Genomic DNA, 17,834 nt, shown 5'->3' on the forward strand with positions numbered 1-17,834 from the left:
AGCCATAATGTGACGTAATTAAATATGTAAACAAAGAAATGTCATCCCTATGTAAACTAGTATAGAAGTCATGTTTATTAAACTTTGGGAAGTTATGCTGTTGTTTACAAATGCATGACGTCAGAGCACAGATAATCTATCGGCCAAACATGGCCGACAGTGTTTTCACCTGTCTAAGAAAAATATATTTTTAAATTAAAGTTTTACGGTTTTTAGGGCCCAAAAAAATATAGTGTTAATTTTTTTGATCTAATAGGACAAATATCAACCATTTAAGACCTACTTAAAAAAAGTGTCAACTAGCCTATTCATATTTATACGATACTAGCGTATGCTCGCGACTTCGTCCGCGTGGACTTCACAAATTTCAAACCCCTATTTCACCCCCTCAGGGGTTGAATTTTCAAAAATCCTTTCTTAGCGGATGCCTACGTCATAACAGCTATATGCATGCCAAATTTCAGCCCGCTCCGTCCAGTAGTTTAAGCTGTGCGTTGATAGATCAGTCAGTCAGTCAGTCACCTTTTCCTTTTATATATTCAGACTAGCTTATGCTCGCGACTTCGTCCGCGTGGACTACACAAATTTCAAACCCCTATTTCACCCCCTTAGGGGTTGAATTTTCCAAAATCCTTTCTTAGCGGATGCCTACGTCATAATAGCTATCTGCATGCCAAATTTCAGCCCGATCCGTCCAGTAGTTTGAACTGTGCGTTGATAGACCACTCAGTCAGTCAGTCAGTCACCTTTTCCTTTTATATATTTAGATAAGGTATGACGCGTGTGAATAAAGAAACGAATTAAAAATGGTGACGTTAATCGATCCCTCTCACTCGCACACTATACTTGTGTATAAGTGTGAGTATAATGCAGTGTATTTAATATTGCGCAATAACAGTTGCGAAAAATAAATAAATAAAATTGAATTGAATTGAATTTTTCTGGTATAGTTCTTGCATTTCACGAGGACGAGTGGCTCATTAAAAAGAGCAACCGCCGAGTTTCTTGCTGGTTCTTCTCGGTAGGAACGGCATTCCGAACCAGTGGTAAATTAAAACTACCTGACTATTCATAAGCACTTTTAAAAAGTTTACACGAATAAAAAAACATTCTATTCTTCTATTCTATTCTATTCTATTCATGCCTGTGTTTAAGTCGTGTTGGTATAAGTAAGGTACAGTAAATGTGTGCGTTAGCGAGCGCTTGCTCGCGACTGATTGGTCCGAAATGCACGCACACTTACGCAATGTCCGTGTATACGACGTAACCACAAGTAGTGGTTTTTTTTTAAAGGAATATTAGTCATGTTTTTTTTTTTTTTTTTTTTTTTTTTTCACTCTTTCTCTTCTATCTGCGATCAGTCCCTGGACTATAAACAGATTGGAGGTTCGTAAATGTTCACAGTTTAGGCTTTGCACATCCAGCGATGTGACATCCCTTCTTCAATATGAATTATTATGCTATATTATGCTGGCCAAACTTGTCCTCTTAAGGCGGAACGTGCTGTTACTGGCATCCAGAAGTTGGACTGCCAGGCTGTTTTTATGACGCTCAAGTCTTTGTTTGTAGGCCTCAAGTGACCTGTCTATTTCCTCCTTTACCGTGGGGATTTCTGTGTATTCGTGCACTTCGGAGTTTTTTGTGAACCACGGTGCGTTGCATATGACCTTTAAAACATTGTTCTGGAAGCGCTGGAGTATCTCAATATTTGAGTGGCTAGCTGAACCCCAGAGCTGGATGCCGTACGTCCATACCGGTTTGATGATGCATTTATATATGAGGAGCTTATTTTCAAAGCTTAGTGAGGACTGTCGACCTATCAGCCAATATAGTTCTCGGAACTTCCAGTTGGCCTGATCACGTTTTGCCTTGATGTGATCTCTCCAGGTTAGCCTTCTATCCAAATGCATACCTAGGTACTTAATTGTTGTTTGCGTAGGTAGGATGGTCTGGTCTAGTTTGACAGGTGGGCAATCTCCTTTTTTCAAAGTGAATGTTATATGGTTTGACTTCGATGCACTAGCTCTTATTCTCCATTTTTTTAGCCAGGAACTTATTTTGCTGAGATGTTCTTGCAGTTTAAGCGAAGCAATGTTGGCGTCATTGCTGCAGGCAAGTAGAGCAGTGTCATCAGCATATGTCGCTGTGATCACATCCTTTGACACAGGTAAGTCGGCAGTGTAGATGGTATACAAGACAGGGCCCAGTACAGATCCCTGTGGTACTCCCGCTTCAATGGCATAGAAACTAGATAGACTGTCATCACACTTGACCTGGAATATCCGTTGTGACAAATAGGACTTCATAAGCATATATGCTGTGTTCGGTATACAGTGTTTCAATTTATAAAGTAGGCCTTTATGCCAGACACGGTCAAAGGCCTGTTGGATATCTAGGAATACAGCTGAACAATATTCTTTCCTTTCCAATGCTTGGCGGACTGTGTGTGCAACTCGATGGATTTGCTCAGTTGTTCCATGGTGGGCACGAAAACCAAATTGGTGAGCTGGTATTACATTTTGTTCTTCTAAGACTGGAAGAAGACGCTGTAGAATTACTTTCTCGAACAATTTTGATAGTAACGGAAGGAGGCTTATTGGCCTATATGATGAGACTTCCGTTGGGGGCTTTCCTGGCTTAGCTACCATATTTATAATAGAAACTTTCCAAACCAAAGGAAAGTACTGTAATCGTAGTATTGCATTGAAAATTATTGTGATCAGTACAATTCCTTTCCTTGGCAATTCTTTTAGAACCTCTGCTGTTATGAGGTCATATCCAGGCGCCTTTTTCAACTTTGAATTGTTGATGTGTTTACGAACTTCCCTTGGTGTTACTGGTCGCATTGGAAGCGACATTTGGTGATCACTTTCAAGAAATTCATGGATCTCGTCTTCAGGATGCGAGACATGTGGGTCGTTGGGTTTAAACACGCCTTGCAGGAATTGGGCAAATAGTTCCACTTTTTCTAATGGGTTTCTAGCCCAGTTACCATCAGACTTCTTTAGTGGAGGCACGTGTTCCTTCGATCTCTTAAGAGTCTTAGTAATTTTGAATAGAGAATAATCTTCTGCTTTGTAGGGGGATAGTGTTTTCAACCGATCTTGTAGTGTTACATTTTCATTTTCATCCAGCATCTTTTTTAATTCTTTTTGAGCTTTGTTGAGAAGTCGTTTATCGTATGCGTTCCTACTTGTGTGCCATTTTCTTCTAAGGCTTCTCTTTTCAGTTATCTTATTTCGAATTGCTATTGTGTAGTCCCGAATTTGTGGTATGGATTCATTGTGAGGAGTAGATAACCATGCAGCCTCTTGTATAAGGTTAGTTGTATACCAGACAGCATTTTCAACTTCTTCTTCTGTTTTGAGAGATATACACAGATTTGTTCTATCCTCTATGTAGTCTCGAAAGGCTTCCCAGTCTGTCTTCTTGTTGTATAGAGCGTCTCGTGGTTCCTTCAGGATAACCGTAGTGCTTAAGGTGCATATTACTGGTGTGTGGTCAGATGATCCATCTAGACTTGACTCTATTTTGGTGTACAACCCTGATAATCCTTTACTGATAAAGAAGTCTAGAAGGTCAGGGGTTTTGTTGCAGTCAGTTGGCCAATGACTCGGTTCTCCTGTAGACAAAACGCCAAGATAGTTTTCGTCAACAGCCTTTTTCAATTCTCTCCCTCTAGTGGTAGTCAATCTTGAGCCCCATGTAGTGTTTTTTGCGTTCCAGTCACCACCAGCAATGTATCTTGAGCCAAGTGTCTGAAAGAAGTCGCTAAACATGTTGTCAGTGATTCTATGTCGGGGAGGACAATATACTGCAGCAACATTTAATGTTCCTTGCCAGTCATCTATGGATACTATAGAGGCTTGTAGATATTCATGTCTAAAGTTAGGGAGTACATGTTGTTTGATATTTTCCTTTATAATTATGGCAGCTCCTGCATGTGATGTTCCATCAGGGTGATTAGTGAAATATACATTATATCCTTTAAATTTGACTATTCTTTGGTCCGTCATGTGAGTCTCTGTTAATAAAAGGATGTCTATTTTGTTGCAATTAATAAAGACTTCGACTTCATTCTTATTCGAAGATAAGCCATTTATATTCCATGTGGCAATTTTTACGGATTTCTCTGTTGACATTGGGCTATTAGAGTTGTCAGGAGTCCCATGAGGGTACCTAATTGTTGTATGAGAATGTCTATCTTTTTAGATTGTTTTAGTATAATTTGTTCTAACAAATTTGTTGGCTGAGCTTGAGTGCTCTGTGTTCTTTTTTCCCAACATCCAGTGTTTTTCACGTCAGGCATGTGGGGATATTGTCGTTCATTGTTTTCTTTAGTGTTTGTTGATTGCTGTCTTGCATATTTGGTTTTAGGCTTTAGTGGTGGAAAATCGTCAGGAAAGACAGGCGTGCGTGCACTTGCTTTCCTATTTTCCTTTAAATTCGCGTCTCTTTGTTTCATACCCATTTTTCTCGCTCGAATTTCTTTGTATACCTGACATCCCTTGTAATTGGCTGGATGACTACCAAGACAAAGGGTGCAAGTGGCCGGTGAGTTTCTGTCCTTTTTTGGACAATCTGTGGTTCGATGTCCTTGGGCGCATTTAACGCATCTGAAAGGGCGCATACAGTTGTTTTTTGTGTGACCATATTGTTGACATCTAGTACATTGTGGGATCTCATTCGTTTTTCTTGGATCTTCTATCTTAACCCTTGTGTTAAATATAAATTCGATGTCTTTCACTTTTGTGTTGTTCTCGCTGGGTTCGAGGTTTACAAAGAACATATTCAATGGCAATTTATTCTTCCTAGATTTGGCACAAATCACTTCACCCCTAACTTTGTTGCCTGATTTTTCAATTTCTTCTATGATAGCCTCTACTGGTGTAGTATGATGGAGGTTTTTAACCACTATTCTATAGCACCTGTTCTGTTTCTGAGTAAAAGTGTGGCCAATGAGACTATTTTTACGCATCAGTTCAATTACATTTCTGTATATGTCAGTAGACTGTGTGGTGATCCTAAGTTGGTTTCTATTAATTACTTTGTAGGTATAGCTATCATTAGGTATAGTACTGTTTAATAATTCTGTTAATTTAGATAGATCCTCTATTCCATAAAGAATAATAGGTGGCGGCTTAATTATTTTTTTGGGATACTCGTTCATTGATTCATCAGTCAGGTCTATAGGTAATCCACTGAAGCGGTTTGATTTAGTCATGTTAAATGACTAATCTATATATATAAAAGGGAAAGGTGACTGACTGACTGACTGACTGACTGATCTATCAACGCACAGCTCAAACTACTGGACGGATCGGGCTGAATCCGCTAAGAAAGGGTTTTTGAAAATTCAACTCCTAAGGGGGTGAAATAGGGTTTTGAAATTTTGTAGTCCACGCGAACGAAGTCGCGAGCATGAGCTAGTATTCCTTTAAAATGACTTGATGACTTTCCTCTCCAACTAAGCGTCAAGCTTGTGCTAGGAGTAGGTACGACAATAGTGCAACGGGCGGGGTTTGAACCATCAACCGTCCGTGGTTGAGGCTCTAAAGTTCACTCGCCTTCGTGAATTGCAAGAACTGTAACGCTTCAAGTACAAACCTGAGCATCGAACCCCAGTATCTCGTGGCTCAGGGAGGAGGTGCGCCCACTCTTCACCTCGTGCAAATGTCTGAACATGTTCAGACGGGCGCTCCCGCGACCATTATCGAGTTCACCTGAAAAATATTTGTAGTTTTTAAGGGTTCCGTAGCCGCTGTCCATCCGTCTGTCTGTCAGCGGGCTGTATCTCGTGAACCTGGGACAACCCTCCACCTCCCATGGCCCCATCAACCTCTCGGTTATATGGGCCGAATCACGGGAGGGCGCCCGTTCGTTCAGTCAGAAGGCACCCTACTAATTATTTTATGTCTCCTCCTACCTCGTGAACCCTAAAAGAGAGAGAGTTGAAATTTTCACAGAATGTGTATTTCTATTGACGCTATAACAACGAATGAAAAAAACCGGCCAAGTGCGAGTCAGGCTCGCGCAACGAGGGTTCCGTACTACAGTCGTATTTATTCGACATTTTGCACGATAATTCAAAAACTATGATGCATAAAAATAAATAAAAATCTGTTTTAGAATGCACAGGTGAAGACCTTTCATATTATGCCCCATTTGATATAGTTATCTTACTTCAAATATTGAAAATACTAATTATTAGTTCATGACCACAATTTAATTTTTTTTGTGTGATCTAACCCTAAATTCACAGTTTTCAGATTTTCCCCTAAAGCCAGCTATAAGACCTACCTACCTGCCAAATTTCATGATTCTAGGTCAACGGGAAGTACCCTGTAGGTTTCTTGACAGACAGAGAACAAAGTGATCCCATAAGGGCTCCGTTTTTCCTTTTGAGGTACGGAACCCTAAAAATTAAAAAAGAAAAAAAACTTCTGGTGGTTCTGGTTACACCCTGTATATCTGTCTATAAGTTCAATAGCAATACTAACCTTGAGTCAAAACACCTATAAGAGTAGATTTGCCAGCTTCGTTGGCTCCCATCACAGCCACCCTCAGCTCTACACTCTGCTGTGTGTCGGCCAACTGAAACCAAAAAATAACTCAAAGTTTTCAAAAACATACGCAAGTTTTCAAAATACTTTATAACTGCTAACTTTATAGTCTCACTGGTACTGATTCTGAGCACAACCTAATTTTAGAGTATTCGCATCCTCTTCTTACTAATGTAATATGAAAAGGACAGACGCAGTATGGCAGTTTTAAATTTAATTTTTAGATGGAAAAACCGGCCAAGTGCGAGTCAGGCTCGCGCACTGAGGGTTCCGTACTATAGTCGTATTTTTTCGACATTTTGCACGATAATTCTAAAACTATGATGCATAAAAATAAATAAAAATCTGTTTTAGAATCCACAGGTGAAGCCCTTTCATATGATACCCCACTTGATATAGTCATCTTACTTCGAAAATTGAAAATACTAATTATTAGTTTATGACCACAATTTAATTTTTTTTTTGTGATGTAGATTCGGTTTTCAGATTTTTCCCCAAATGTCAGCTATAAGATCTACCTACCTGTCAAATTTCATGCATCTAGGCCAACGGGAAGTACCCTGTAGGTTTCTTGACAGACAGACAGACAGACAGACAGAAAACAAAGTGATCCCTTATAGGGTTCCATTTTTCCTTTTGAGGTACGGAACCCTAAAAAGCGACACGTGGTAGTCTCTTACCTTTCTAATATAAACTTCAGCAACCGCCCTGTTAGGCGCGACGCGTCGCGTACGTGCGCTGGCAAGTACGGCCCCTATAGCATTAGCCATGCTCCGCAGAGCACGGAGCGAGGCACGGAGCGGACCGGCGCGTAAGCCCCGCAGTGCTCCGCAATCGCGGACCCCTACTACGTACACTGCGCTACCTCCACCGGAACGGAGACGCCACTTTAGCTGTGAGAAAGAATGTTTTGTTATAGCTCCGATAGATGGCGTTGTTATATTTTAGCACTCACTAGAATAAAAGTATATTTATATTAACAGCGAATTTAGAAAATTTTACATAGCACATTGTTTTAGTGCAACAAAAAACTCGTGCAGATACGCGCGAATTTTTCTTCTCGATAAAAATTAGCTGTCTGCTAGCCTTACACAGCCCATCCGTTCAACTGATTTTGACGAAATTTGATACAGATATAGCTTGCATCGCGGGGAAGGACATCAGCTACTGTTTATCCTAGGAAATCAAGGAGTTCCCATGGGATTTTGACGAAATTTGATACAGATATAGCTTGCATCGCGGGGAAGGACATCAGCTACTGTTTATCCCAGGAAATCAAGGAGTTCCCATGGGATTTTGACGAAATTTGATACAGATATAGCTTGCATCGCGGGGAAGGACATCAGCTACTGTTTATCCCAGGAAATCAAGGAGTTCCCATGGGATTTTTAAAAACCTAAATCCACGCGTACGAAGTCGCGGGTAAGTAAAGTAAAGTAAAATATGCTTTATTGTACACCAAAACAAAAACAATAGACATATAACAAATACAGCATGTACAATAGGCGGCCATATCGCTAAAATAGCGATCTCTTCCAGGCAACCTTAGGGTAGAGGATATAAAAATTAAAGAAAGCGGAAGGGGTGTACTAATTAAATACACATAATATACGTATGTATATATATATATATATATATATATATATATATATATAAATGAAAATACAACAGTAAATAAGAGAGGAATAGACGACAGATAAGTGGAATAAAAAGTAAAAATAAATAAACACATCAAATGGAGGATAAATAAAATAGCTTCAATTTTGTTTTAAAAATTGATAGTGATTGAGACTGTTTGATATCCAAGGGGAGAGAATTCCATAGCAATATAGCGGTAACAGTAAATGATTTAGCATAATAAGAAGAGGAATTTTCAGGCGTAGATTATTTTGAGAACGAAGAGAAAAAGAGTGTGTATCACATCGGTACTCAAAACGTTCTTTAAGATAAAGAGGAATGGAGGGATTGAGGGAGGTATCATGTCTTTAATAATTAAAATGCTTTGAAATGACTAACTTGTGTAACCAGATGCTGGAACCTCCTCTCGCAGGGTGACACCAGTTGCAACTTGTATTCTACATTGCCGAATCTCGGCTCAGGAGGTAGACTGCCGTAACATTCGTCGCCGGAATCCTCCGCATCTGATGTCCTGAGATATAACAAGATGGCGTTTAAACACCAGTCAAGTGCGAGTCGGACTGGCACACAAAGGGTGCCGTACCATCGTACAAAATGGACGTCGAAACGTCGTCGTGGAATACACAAATTTTGAACCCCTGTTTTACCCCTTTAGGGGTTGAATTTTCAAAAATCCTTTCTTAGCGGATGTCTACGTCATAATAGCTATTCAGCCCGATCCGTCCAGTAGTTTGAGCTGTGCGTTGATAGATCAGTCAGTCACCTTTTTGTTTTATATATTTAGATCTGACGGCGGCCATTTTGAAAATTTTAGTACCTTCATTTTAAAATTTTTAACTCTATTTATTATGGTTCATGAGATACACCACGTTGACAGACGAACGGACGAACAGACAGCGCAGACGTAGTAATAGGGTTCCGATGGTGCACTTTAGGCATGGACCCCTAATACTGTGGCGGTTTCCTGTTAGTGGCACTAGATGACGCTTCTCGCATAAATATGAAAGGATCAAACAGCTATCCCGCGTAGGGAATTCGTAACTAAGTACCTTATAACGAACAGACTAGAGGGCGCATTATGAAGTCTGAATCGCGCTAACAAAGTTTTAACCTCGGCAGATTATAAACTACAAGTTCCAAGGTATAACGCTAACCAGCTAAGTCATTTCAAGTTTTTTCATATATTTTTTTTACATTTTAATACTTTTTACACATTCCTTCTTAGACTGCCTTTTCTTTCTGTGTTACTTAGTTTATTATCCTTTATATTAATATATTCTTCTATTTTTCTTCTTGCGTCCCTTCTTTCTTTTTTTATTTCATCTTGCCTGCATGATTATATTGCCCCACATTTTTCTTTTGTAACTTCAGTAAAAAAAACTATGATATCAAATGTTGTATAGAAGCAGGCGTTACTTTGCGGAAGACCATGATATACAATGAACCAAAAGCTTAACTTGCAATCCGCTGAAACACAGTGGATTAAAGCAAAGCTTTTGGTTCATTGTATATGATATCAAAATCAACTTACGTATCATCACAAAAATCATCCATATCGTCAGAACTATAGAAAAAGTCACTCTCCAGATCCTCCGCATTGAAATCCCCGGCCAAATACATATCCTCCTTTATACCGACTTTCTCTAACGTATCTATCACGTTATACACGCGATCCGTGAAACCACCTTTTTTATCTTTATCTATATCTTTTCCTTTGTTATCTTTCCTTTTTGTTGCTTTATAATCTTCGTTCTTTAGGTCGTTGACGTTTTTGCCTATTTTCTCATCGCATATCTTGGGTATAGAAGATTGGTTGTTGAGGGTAGTTTCGGAAAAGTCCAAGGGGTCTTGCCACGCTGTGCTGGGTAGGATGTCCTTTGCTGGTGATATTTTCTTTTTCCGTCGGTTTTTCCGACCGGAATTCCGTCTGCGTGGTTTCTTTTCGCTGTCACCTTTTGTATCTGTGAAGTCAAACACAAGTTACTAGACATGTGTCCGCTATAGCTTAACTTAACTGAAAACCGCTGCCGTGCCTATAGCGTACCATAGCGTTATTGTCGTAGCTAGCAACGGTTTTCAGTTATCATCTATGACGAACCACCTGACAACGCAACACTGCCAACTGGCAACTGACAATGCATTGTTTGGTTTTTTGGTAACTAGAAACGCAATAATTATGCCTTCTCTTTCTTTCTTTCACTGAAAGCTGAGAAGGAGCGGTTATTGGCTACCGGCTTAGTAACTAAGAACTTGGTAAACCAAAGCCGACCTTATCTCTATTACGCTAAGGCTTAACTGTACAAGTACTTGTCCATTACACTTTGATCTATCATTCTAAATACAGTTAGCCTTAGAGTAATAGAGATAAGGTCCTCTTTGGTTTATCAATCTTCATGAAATGTTTTTGGTTAACTGTACTGTGGCAAACTATTCGTGCAGGCGTCCACTATAGTTTGACCTATGTCAATGATCAAATTAAACTTTACTGCTATGAACTTAAGGTTGTGATTACTTCACGATATTCATGAAAGTAAAATTGGTTTTATTTTAGTGAATATGCGCGCGCTAGCTATACAGACGGTATTGATACGGCAGCTAGCTTAGTTACTACTACGGAAACCGCTGCGCGTTGCACATATTAAATTAGTTGAAACACAACTCTGATACCGATATTCGGCAACGGTTAACAATATCGGTATTGAAACTAAGTAACTGTTGATTAACCGTTGCCGTAAATAGCCAATAACGCCCATCTTTACAAGTTATAGTATTCTAGATTATGCCCAAGACTTCGTCCGCGAGGACTGCACAAATTTCAAACCCCTATTTCACCCCCTTAGGGGTTGTATTTTCAAAAATCCTTTCTTAGCGGATGCCTCCGTCATAATAGCTATCTGCTTACAAAGTTTCAGCCCAATCCATCCAGTAGTTTGAGCTGTGCGTTGATAAATCAGCCAGTCTGTCACCTTTTCCTTTTATACATATACTAGCTTATGCCCGCGACTTCGTCCGCGTGGACTACACAAATTTCAAACCCCTATTTCACCCCCTTAAGGGTTGTATTTTCAACAATCCTTTCTTAGCGGATGCCTACGTCATAATAGCTATCTGCTTACAAAATTTCAGCTCGATCTGTCCAGTAGTTTGAGCTGTGCGTTGATAGATCAGTCAGTCAGTCAGTCACCTTTTCCTTTTATATATTTAGATTCATTAATTAATTTCATTGTTAAAGTCCTTACCATCATCAGGCCTGTTGACTTCTATGTAGTTTTCAATGTAACTGCAGTCCTTGACAAGTATCTCGCTGCTCAGATCTGGCTCGCACAGGAAGGACGACTCTTCGGGCAAGGTTTCATTCTTTCCATGCGATCTGCGCCCTCTACGACGACCTGCGAAAGAAACCCAGCCAAGTGCTAGTCAGACTCGCGCACCGAGGGTTCCGTAACTGGGTATTTTTTTTCGACATTTTGCATGATACATCAAAAACTGTTATACCCAAAAATAAATAAAAATCTGTTTTAAAATATACAGGTAAACCCCTTTCATATGATACCCCACTTGGTATAGTTATCTCACTTTGAAAATTGAAAATACTACTTATTTGTTCATATTTTTTTTGATGTAACCGCAAATTCACGTTTTTCGGATTCTTTCCCTTACGTGTGCTAGTTAACGGGAACTACCCTATTGGTTTCTTGACAGACCGACAAAGTGATCCTTTAAGGGTTCCGTTTTTCCTTTTGAAGTACAGAACCCTAAAACCAAGTAAAGTGCGAGTTAGCCTCGCCCATTGAGGGTTCCGTAGCTTCAAAAGAAACATTTCAATGAAAGAAAATCCAAACCACCATTTTGATTTTTAAGAATTTTAACGTGGTGACACTCGCACTATTAAGCCGAATCTAATGACGCATCATTTATCAAAATCGGTTGAGCCGGTTCAGTAGAAACAAGCTGACATACATACATACATACACACAGGTAAAACACGGTTATTTATTTATTATTTATTTATATCTCTCCTTTTGGGCTTCGCCTCGGTCAGGTAAAAGGAGATTTCTTACCTTTCGGAGCGTCTGGATTTTTCCTGACGTTCTCCTGGTCGTTTTTATGTCTACTCTTCTTGCTGGTCTTGTTCTGGTTGCCCTCGGAAGGGTCGAAGAGACTGAAGAACGAGTCCATATTGAATCTGAAATAACAATAAACTGCTGCTCGATTGCGGTAGAATGACAGCTACAATGTCACGATTGCAATCACCTCTGATTGGTTGACGCTCGCTCACTATTGGCTATAAGTCCCGCAAATTGACGTCAGCACTAGACTGAAATCTCGAGCTGATGGTATATTTTCACTTAAATATACGTCAAATGACGTCAAAATGACGTCATTTCGATGTTAATGAGACATGGTTCCAGCGCAATAGCAATTTGCGGGACTTATACAATGCATTGTTGCAACAAGAATCGCGCAAATTCGGCCAATCACAACAATTGAGATTGTAATAATGATTGATGCTGACTTTACGAAATCAAACTGCTGGTCAAGTGAGTGTCAGAACATGCATAAAGTAGGGTTCCGTATGTATGCTGATTGCTGAAAACTTTCAATTGCTCCAGCAATGCATTTTTATCCTCGATAAAAAATGCATTACTGTCAGTTAAAAGAGCGGACTGCAAACCGGAAGGTCACTGGTTCAAATCCCACCCATTGCACTATTGTCGTACCTACTCCTAGCACAAGCTTTACGCTTAGTTGGAGGGGAAAGGGGAATATTAGGCAGCAATTAACATGGCTAATCTAAATATATAAAAGGAAAAGGTGACAGACTGACTGACTGATCTATCAACGCACAGCTCAAACTACTGGACGGATCGGGCTGAAATTTAGCATGCAGATAGTCATTATGACGTAGGCATCCGCTAAGAAAGGGTTTTTGAAAATTCAACTCCTAAGGGTGAAATAGGAACTTGAAATTTGTGTAGTCCACGCGGACGAAGTCGCGACCATAAGCTAGTCTTAAATATATAAAAGGAAAAGGTGACTGACTGATTGATCTATCAACGCACAGCTCAAACTACTGGACGGATCGGACTGAAATTTGGCATGCAGATAGCTATTATGACGTAGGCGTCCGCTAAGAAAGGATTTTTGAAAATTTAACCCCTAAGGGGGTGAAATAGGAACTTGAAATTTGTGTAGTCCACGTGGACGAAGTCGCCAGCATAAGCTAGTAAATCAGTACCCTTATTATAAATGCGAAAGTGTGTTTGTTTTATTGGTTTGTCCTTCAATCACGTCGCAACGGTGCAACCGATTGAAGTGGTTTTTTGCTTGGGTATACATACAAAAAGACCTGGAGAGTGACATCTAGGCTACTTTTTTCCCGGAAAATCAAAGAGCTCTCGTGGGATTTTTAAGAAAACCTAATTACACGCGGACGAAGTCGCGAACATAAGCTAGTAAATATAATAATAGTGAGTAAAATCGAACCTGCGACCTCTCTCGTAAGCTAATTCGACGCCTATACAAGCTTTATTCACGTAAACAAACTAGTATAGAAGTCGTTCACCCGTGCGATAAAAATTGCTCACCGTAAGTAAATGAGCTATCGCGTGGGATCAGGTACCGACTATTTTTATTTTACTACGCTAAATAACATCATGTTATGAAATGGGTTCTATTCTCGACTGAACCACTATGGGAACTTTATTAGGGTTCCGTACCTCAAAAGGAAAAACGGAACCCTTATAGGATCACTTTGTTGTCTGTCTGTCTGTCAAGAAACCTACAGGGTACTTCCCGTTGACATCAATCAAATGAAATCATGAAATTTGGCAGGTAGGTGGGTCTTATAGTTAGCTTTAGGGGAAAAATCTGAAAACCGTGAATTTAGGGTTAGATCACACAAAAAAAAAATTTAATTGTGGTCATGAACTAATAATTAGTATTTTCAACTTTCGAAGTAATTAACTGTATCAAGTGGGGTATCATATGAAAGGGCTTTACTTGTGCATTCTAAAACAGATTTTTATTTATTTTTATGCATCATAGTTTTTGAATTATCGTGCAAAATGTCGAAAAAATACGACTGTAGTACGGAACCCTCAGTGTGCGAGCCTGACTCGCACTTGGCCGGTTTTTTTACTTGACTTAGTTTTGTTAATCAACATATTGAATTTGCTATGAATTATGATGTAATCAATGTGCGTTTTAAGCAATCAAATATCACTTGCTTTAGCAGTGAAGGAAAACATCGTGAGGAAACCGGCATGCTTGAAAGTTCTCCATAATGATTTTTTTTAATAGAGATCAAGGCGGGTCACGTGATGTTAAGTGATTACCGCCGCCCATGAACATTTGCAGCACCAGAGGAACCGCCGATGCGTTGCCGGCCTTTCAGGAATTTGTTGGTCCGCGTAATCAACAGCGTAAATACATAATTATTATTTAAATTTAAATCTAGGTATAACAGAAGGCCAAAAGAGATTACTTAAAATTATAATTAAACTATTTTAACAGAATAGAGTTAGAATAAATGTAGGTATATACAATAATAAAATAAAATTACAACAGTGTGTGTATGATTGTATGTGTGTGTGTATGCGTGTGTGAGTGTGTGCTTATGAGTATGTGTGAGCGTGTGTGCATGTGTGTGTGTGTGTAAATGGGAGTGTATGATTGCATGCATATTTAGATGTTAGCTACTTTTTTTTTTTGATTTACGATGATAGTTTCTTAATTCCTTTTTAAATTTATTGTTTGATAGGTAAAATAATGACGTCAAACTCAGCGAACTGATTGTTATAAGTACGTACCAAGCGTGGAATTATAGAATTTCGCGCATAATTTGAGTTAGATTTGGGAACATTTAGAAGGCGCGTGTGACGCGTTCTTAAAGGTTGAGCATTAAATGAAAAGGCTGAGAGTAAGCTAGGACAATCGATTGAGCCGGTTAAAATTGCTTGCAGTAACAACATATCACATTGTTCCCTTCTATGTTCCAGTGAGCCATTCCATGTTTTAATAACCCCATGTTGTAATCTAGTGGTAACACCACCGATGGGAGTTGATTCCATAGTGTGCATCTGTGTGGAAAGAAGGATCTGGCACAACGGGTGCTCGAAGTGCTCCAGAAACCCAGGTGGTGAGGGTGTTCTCAAAGTTGTATTGCCTGCCAATCCGTACTTGGCCAGTGTGGTGGTTCCACGCCAAGTGCAGCTTTTAGGTGGGAAGGACATTCCGAACCAGTGGTAGATGTATTTGACGATTCAAAAGCACTTGTAAAGTTTACGAATAAGAAAGCTTTCAATTTTTTCTATTTCACCCAATATTATAATTTGCCGCCAAGCGATTTAGCGTTCTGGTACGATGCCGTGTAGAAACCAAAGGGGTATGGGTTTAATACAAACTGCTATACCCCTTCCAGGTTAGCCCGCTTCCATCTTAGACTGCATCATCACTTACCACCAGGTAAGATTGCAGTCAAGGGCTAACTTGTATCTGAATAATAAAAATATAATATGAGTATTGATTAAAAAAAGGTATAATACTTAGTGCAAATGCCAAGTATTTTTAATTCACAATGTTGTGCCAAAGAATTTGCTTTTAAATTATGATGCAATATAGAAGAATTTATTAGTTACTGTATTTAGTCTGGTGAGATAAACAAGGTCACCAAAATGAATTCTGTTTGCAAAATATGAGGACTATACTTTGATTTCTGTTATCTGTATGTACTTAAGATCGCAAAGATGTTATGACCTCATCTCAAGGACAGAACTTGCATTTAGAGACTGAATTTTGGTGTCAGTCTCCAGGGTGCAAGCTACCTCTGTACCTTTTGTCAGAATCAGTTAAACAGCATTGCCATGCATGTGGAAGGAAAAAGGGGAGAGGACGACCAAAGAAAATTTGGATGGATTGCGTAAAAGAGGATATGCGTGAAAAAGCGGGTGGATAATATGTTGATGGATGACAGAAATGAGTGGAAGAAGAAGACATGTTGTGCCGACCCCACGTAGCATGGGATAAGGTGAGGAAGAAGAAGAAGCATTGTAAAGTAGTGACAGACAGACACACTTTCCCATCTATAATATTAATATAGATAACTAGATGATGCCCGCGATTTGTCTGCGTGGATATAGGTTTTTAAAAATCCCGTAGGAACCGGGATAAAAATAGCCTATGTCCTTTCCCGGGATGTAAGCTAACTCTGTACCAAATTTCATTAAAATCGGTTAAACTGCTGGGCCGTGAAAATAAAATTAAATAGAGAAAATAATATTAGTATGGATATTATGATTACCTTTATAATGGATAAAAACATGATATTTTCAAAGCCAAATAAAGATTATTTATCAGTCATCAGCAAACAACTACTGATAAAAATACAGTCATAATAATTGCCAGTGTTATCACTCTTTTGTTTGTTCACAAAAATGAAATGAGAAACTAACTGACTGACATTTCAACATACAGCTCAAACTATTGTCTATAGTCTGCAACAGGTTGAGATGACAATTGGGGTATGAGGCATACTATAAGGTTCTCTAATCAGGAAAGTGACAAATTTGGGGCACATGCTTAGGTCCTAGAGGTACAAACTCCTCATGATGGGAAAAGTTGCTGGAAGAAGAGGCGTCAGTCGCAGTAAAAAGTCTGGGCTGCATAACCAAATGATCGACCCATCGCTGAGTCACTACTGAGCACAGGTCTCCTCTCAGAATGAAAAGAGTTTGGCCATAATGCACCACACTGACCAAGTGCGGATTGCCTGACTTCACACTGACCAACAAATTCCTAAAAGGCCGGCAACACATTGGTGGGCCTCTGGTACTGCAAATGTTCATGGGCGGCGGTAATCACTTAACATCAGGTGACCCGCCTGCTAGTTTGCTCGCCATTTTTATTTAAAAAAAAAATACAGAGAATTTTTAGGTAGGTTTCTTCAAGATGTTTCTAGCACCATTAAAGTTAATGATATTTAATTGCTTAAATCGCACATAACTCCGAAACATTCGAGGAGCTCTGGATCGAATCCCCGACCTCTAGACTAGGAAGCCGACATCTTCATCACTAAGCTAACACCTCTCATGTATAGACTATTATTTATATACACAAATATACATACCAAAATCCAGAACAGAAATCCTCAACGAAAGTTGTACAAAACAGCTGTTTCACCTAGCAACTTGGTTCAAGGTCACAGACTCCTCGTGCCAACCGTTTTGGAACGAATGCACAAAACAAACAAGTCTTTTGACTCTGAGCCAGATTATTTGTGACGCAACACTAACAATAATATTATCAATTCAAGCTGAACAAACAAAATTGTACTACAATCACTCCGCCATATACGATCACGGTTCACTGTTTAGCGTACATGCAGATTGCACTAGTATTTAGTAACAGAAAGCATGAGTAATTCTGTTTTAATAAACAATAGGTTAACGAAACTGTTACGAATATTATGAAATATTTTCAAGTTTATTTTAGAAATCCCCACTTTGCATGATGAAATATTTTGACATTTCTTTCACCACAAAAAAACAAAATTTACAGTGTTTTCACTTTTCAACTTTGATTTTGTGGGTTCATGTTTTTTCTTGTGGCAATAATTATAGCTAAGCTATTGGA

The 17,834-nt window shown here is 39.2% G+C and overlaps 1 protein-coding gene across 1 annotated transcript in view; it reads right to left on the bottom strand.

The window, feature by feature from the left end:
- LOC117995123 (GTP-binding protein 2-like) overlaps positions 1-17,769 on the bottom strand; it is a 33,490-nt gene extending 15,721 nt beyond the window's left edge. Inside the window, exons 1-8 of the mRNA XM_034983120.2 lie at positions 17,329-17,769; positions 12,263-12,387; positions 11,441-11,590; positions 9,733-10,162; positions 8,580-8,712; positions 7,244-7,456; positions 6,501-6,594; positions 5,608-5,723 (exon numbers count right to left, since the gene is read on the bottom strand). Coding sequence (XP_034839011.1) covers positions 5,608-5,723; positions 6,501-6,594; positions 7,244-7,456; positions 8,580-8,712; positions 9,733-10,162; positions 11,441-11,590; positions 12,263-12,380 — 1,254 coding nt within the window. The 5' untranslated portion in view covers positions 12,381-12,387; positions 17,329-17,769. The remainder of the gene's footprint in view (positions 1-5,607; positions 5,724-6,500; positions 6,595-7,243; positions 7,457-8,579; positions 8,713-9,732; positions 10,163-11,440; positions 11,591-12,262; positions 12,388-17,328) is intronic.
- Positions 17,770-17,834: the final 65 nt, after the last annotated feature.

Source organism: Maniola hyperantus, chromosome 28, assembly GCF_902806685.2.
Source record: "Maniola hyperantus chromosome 28, iAphHyp1.2, whole genome shotgun sequence".
Classification (NCBI taxonomy): domain Eukaryota; kingdom Metazoa; phylum Arthropoda; class Insecta; order Lepidoptera; family Nymphalidae; genus Maniola; species Maniola hyperantus.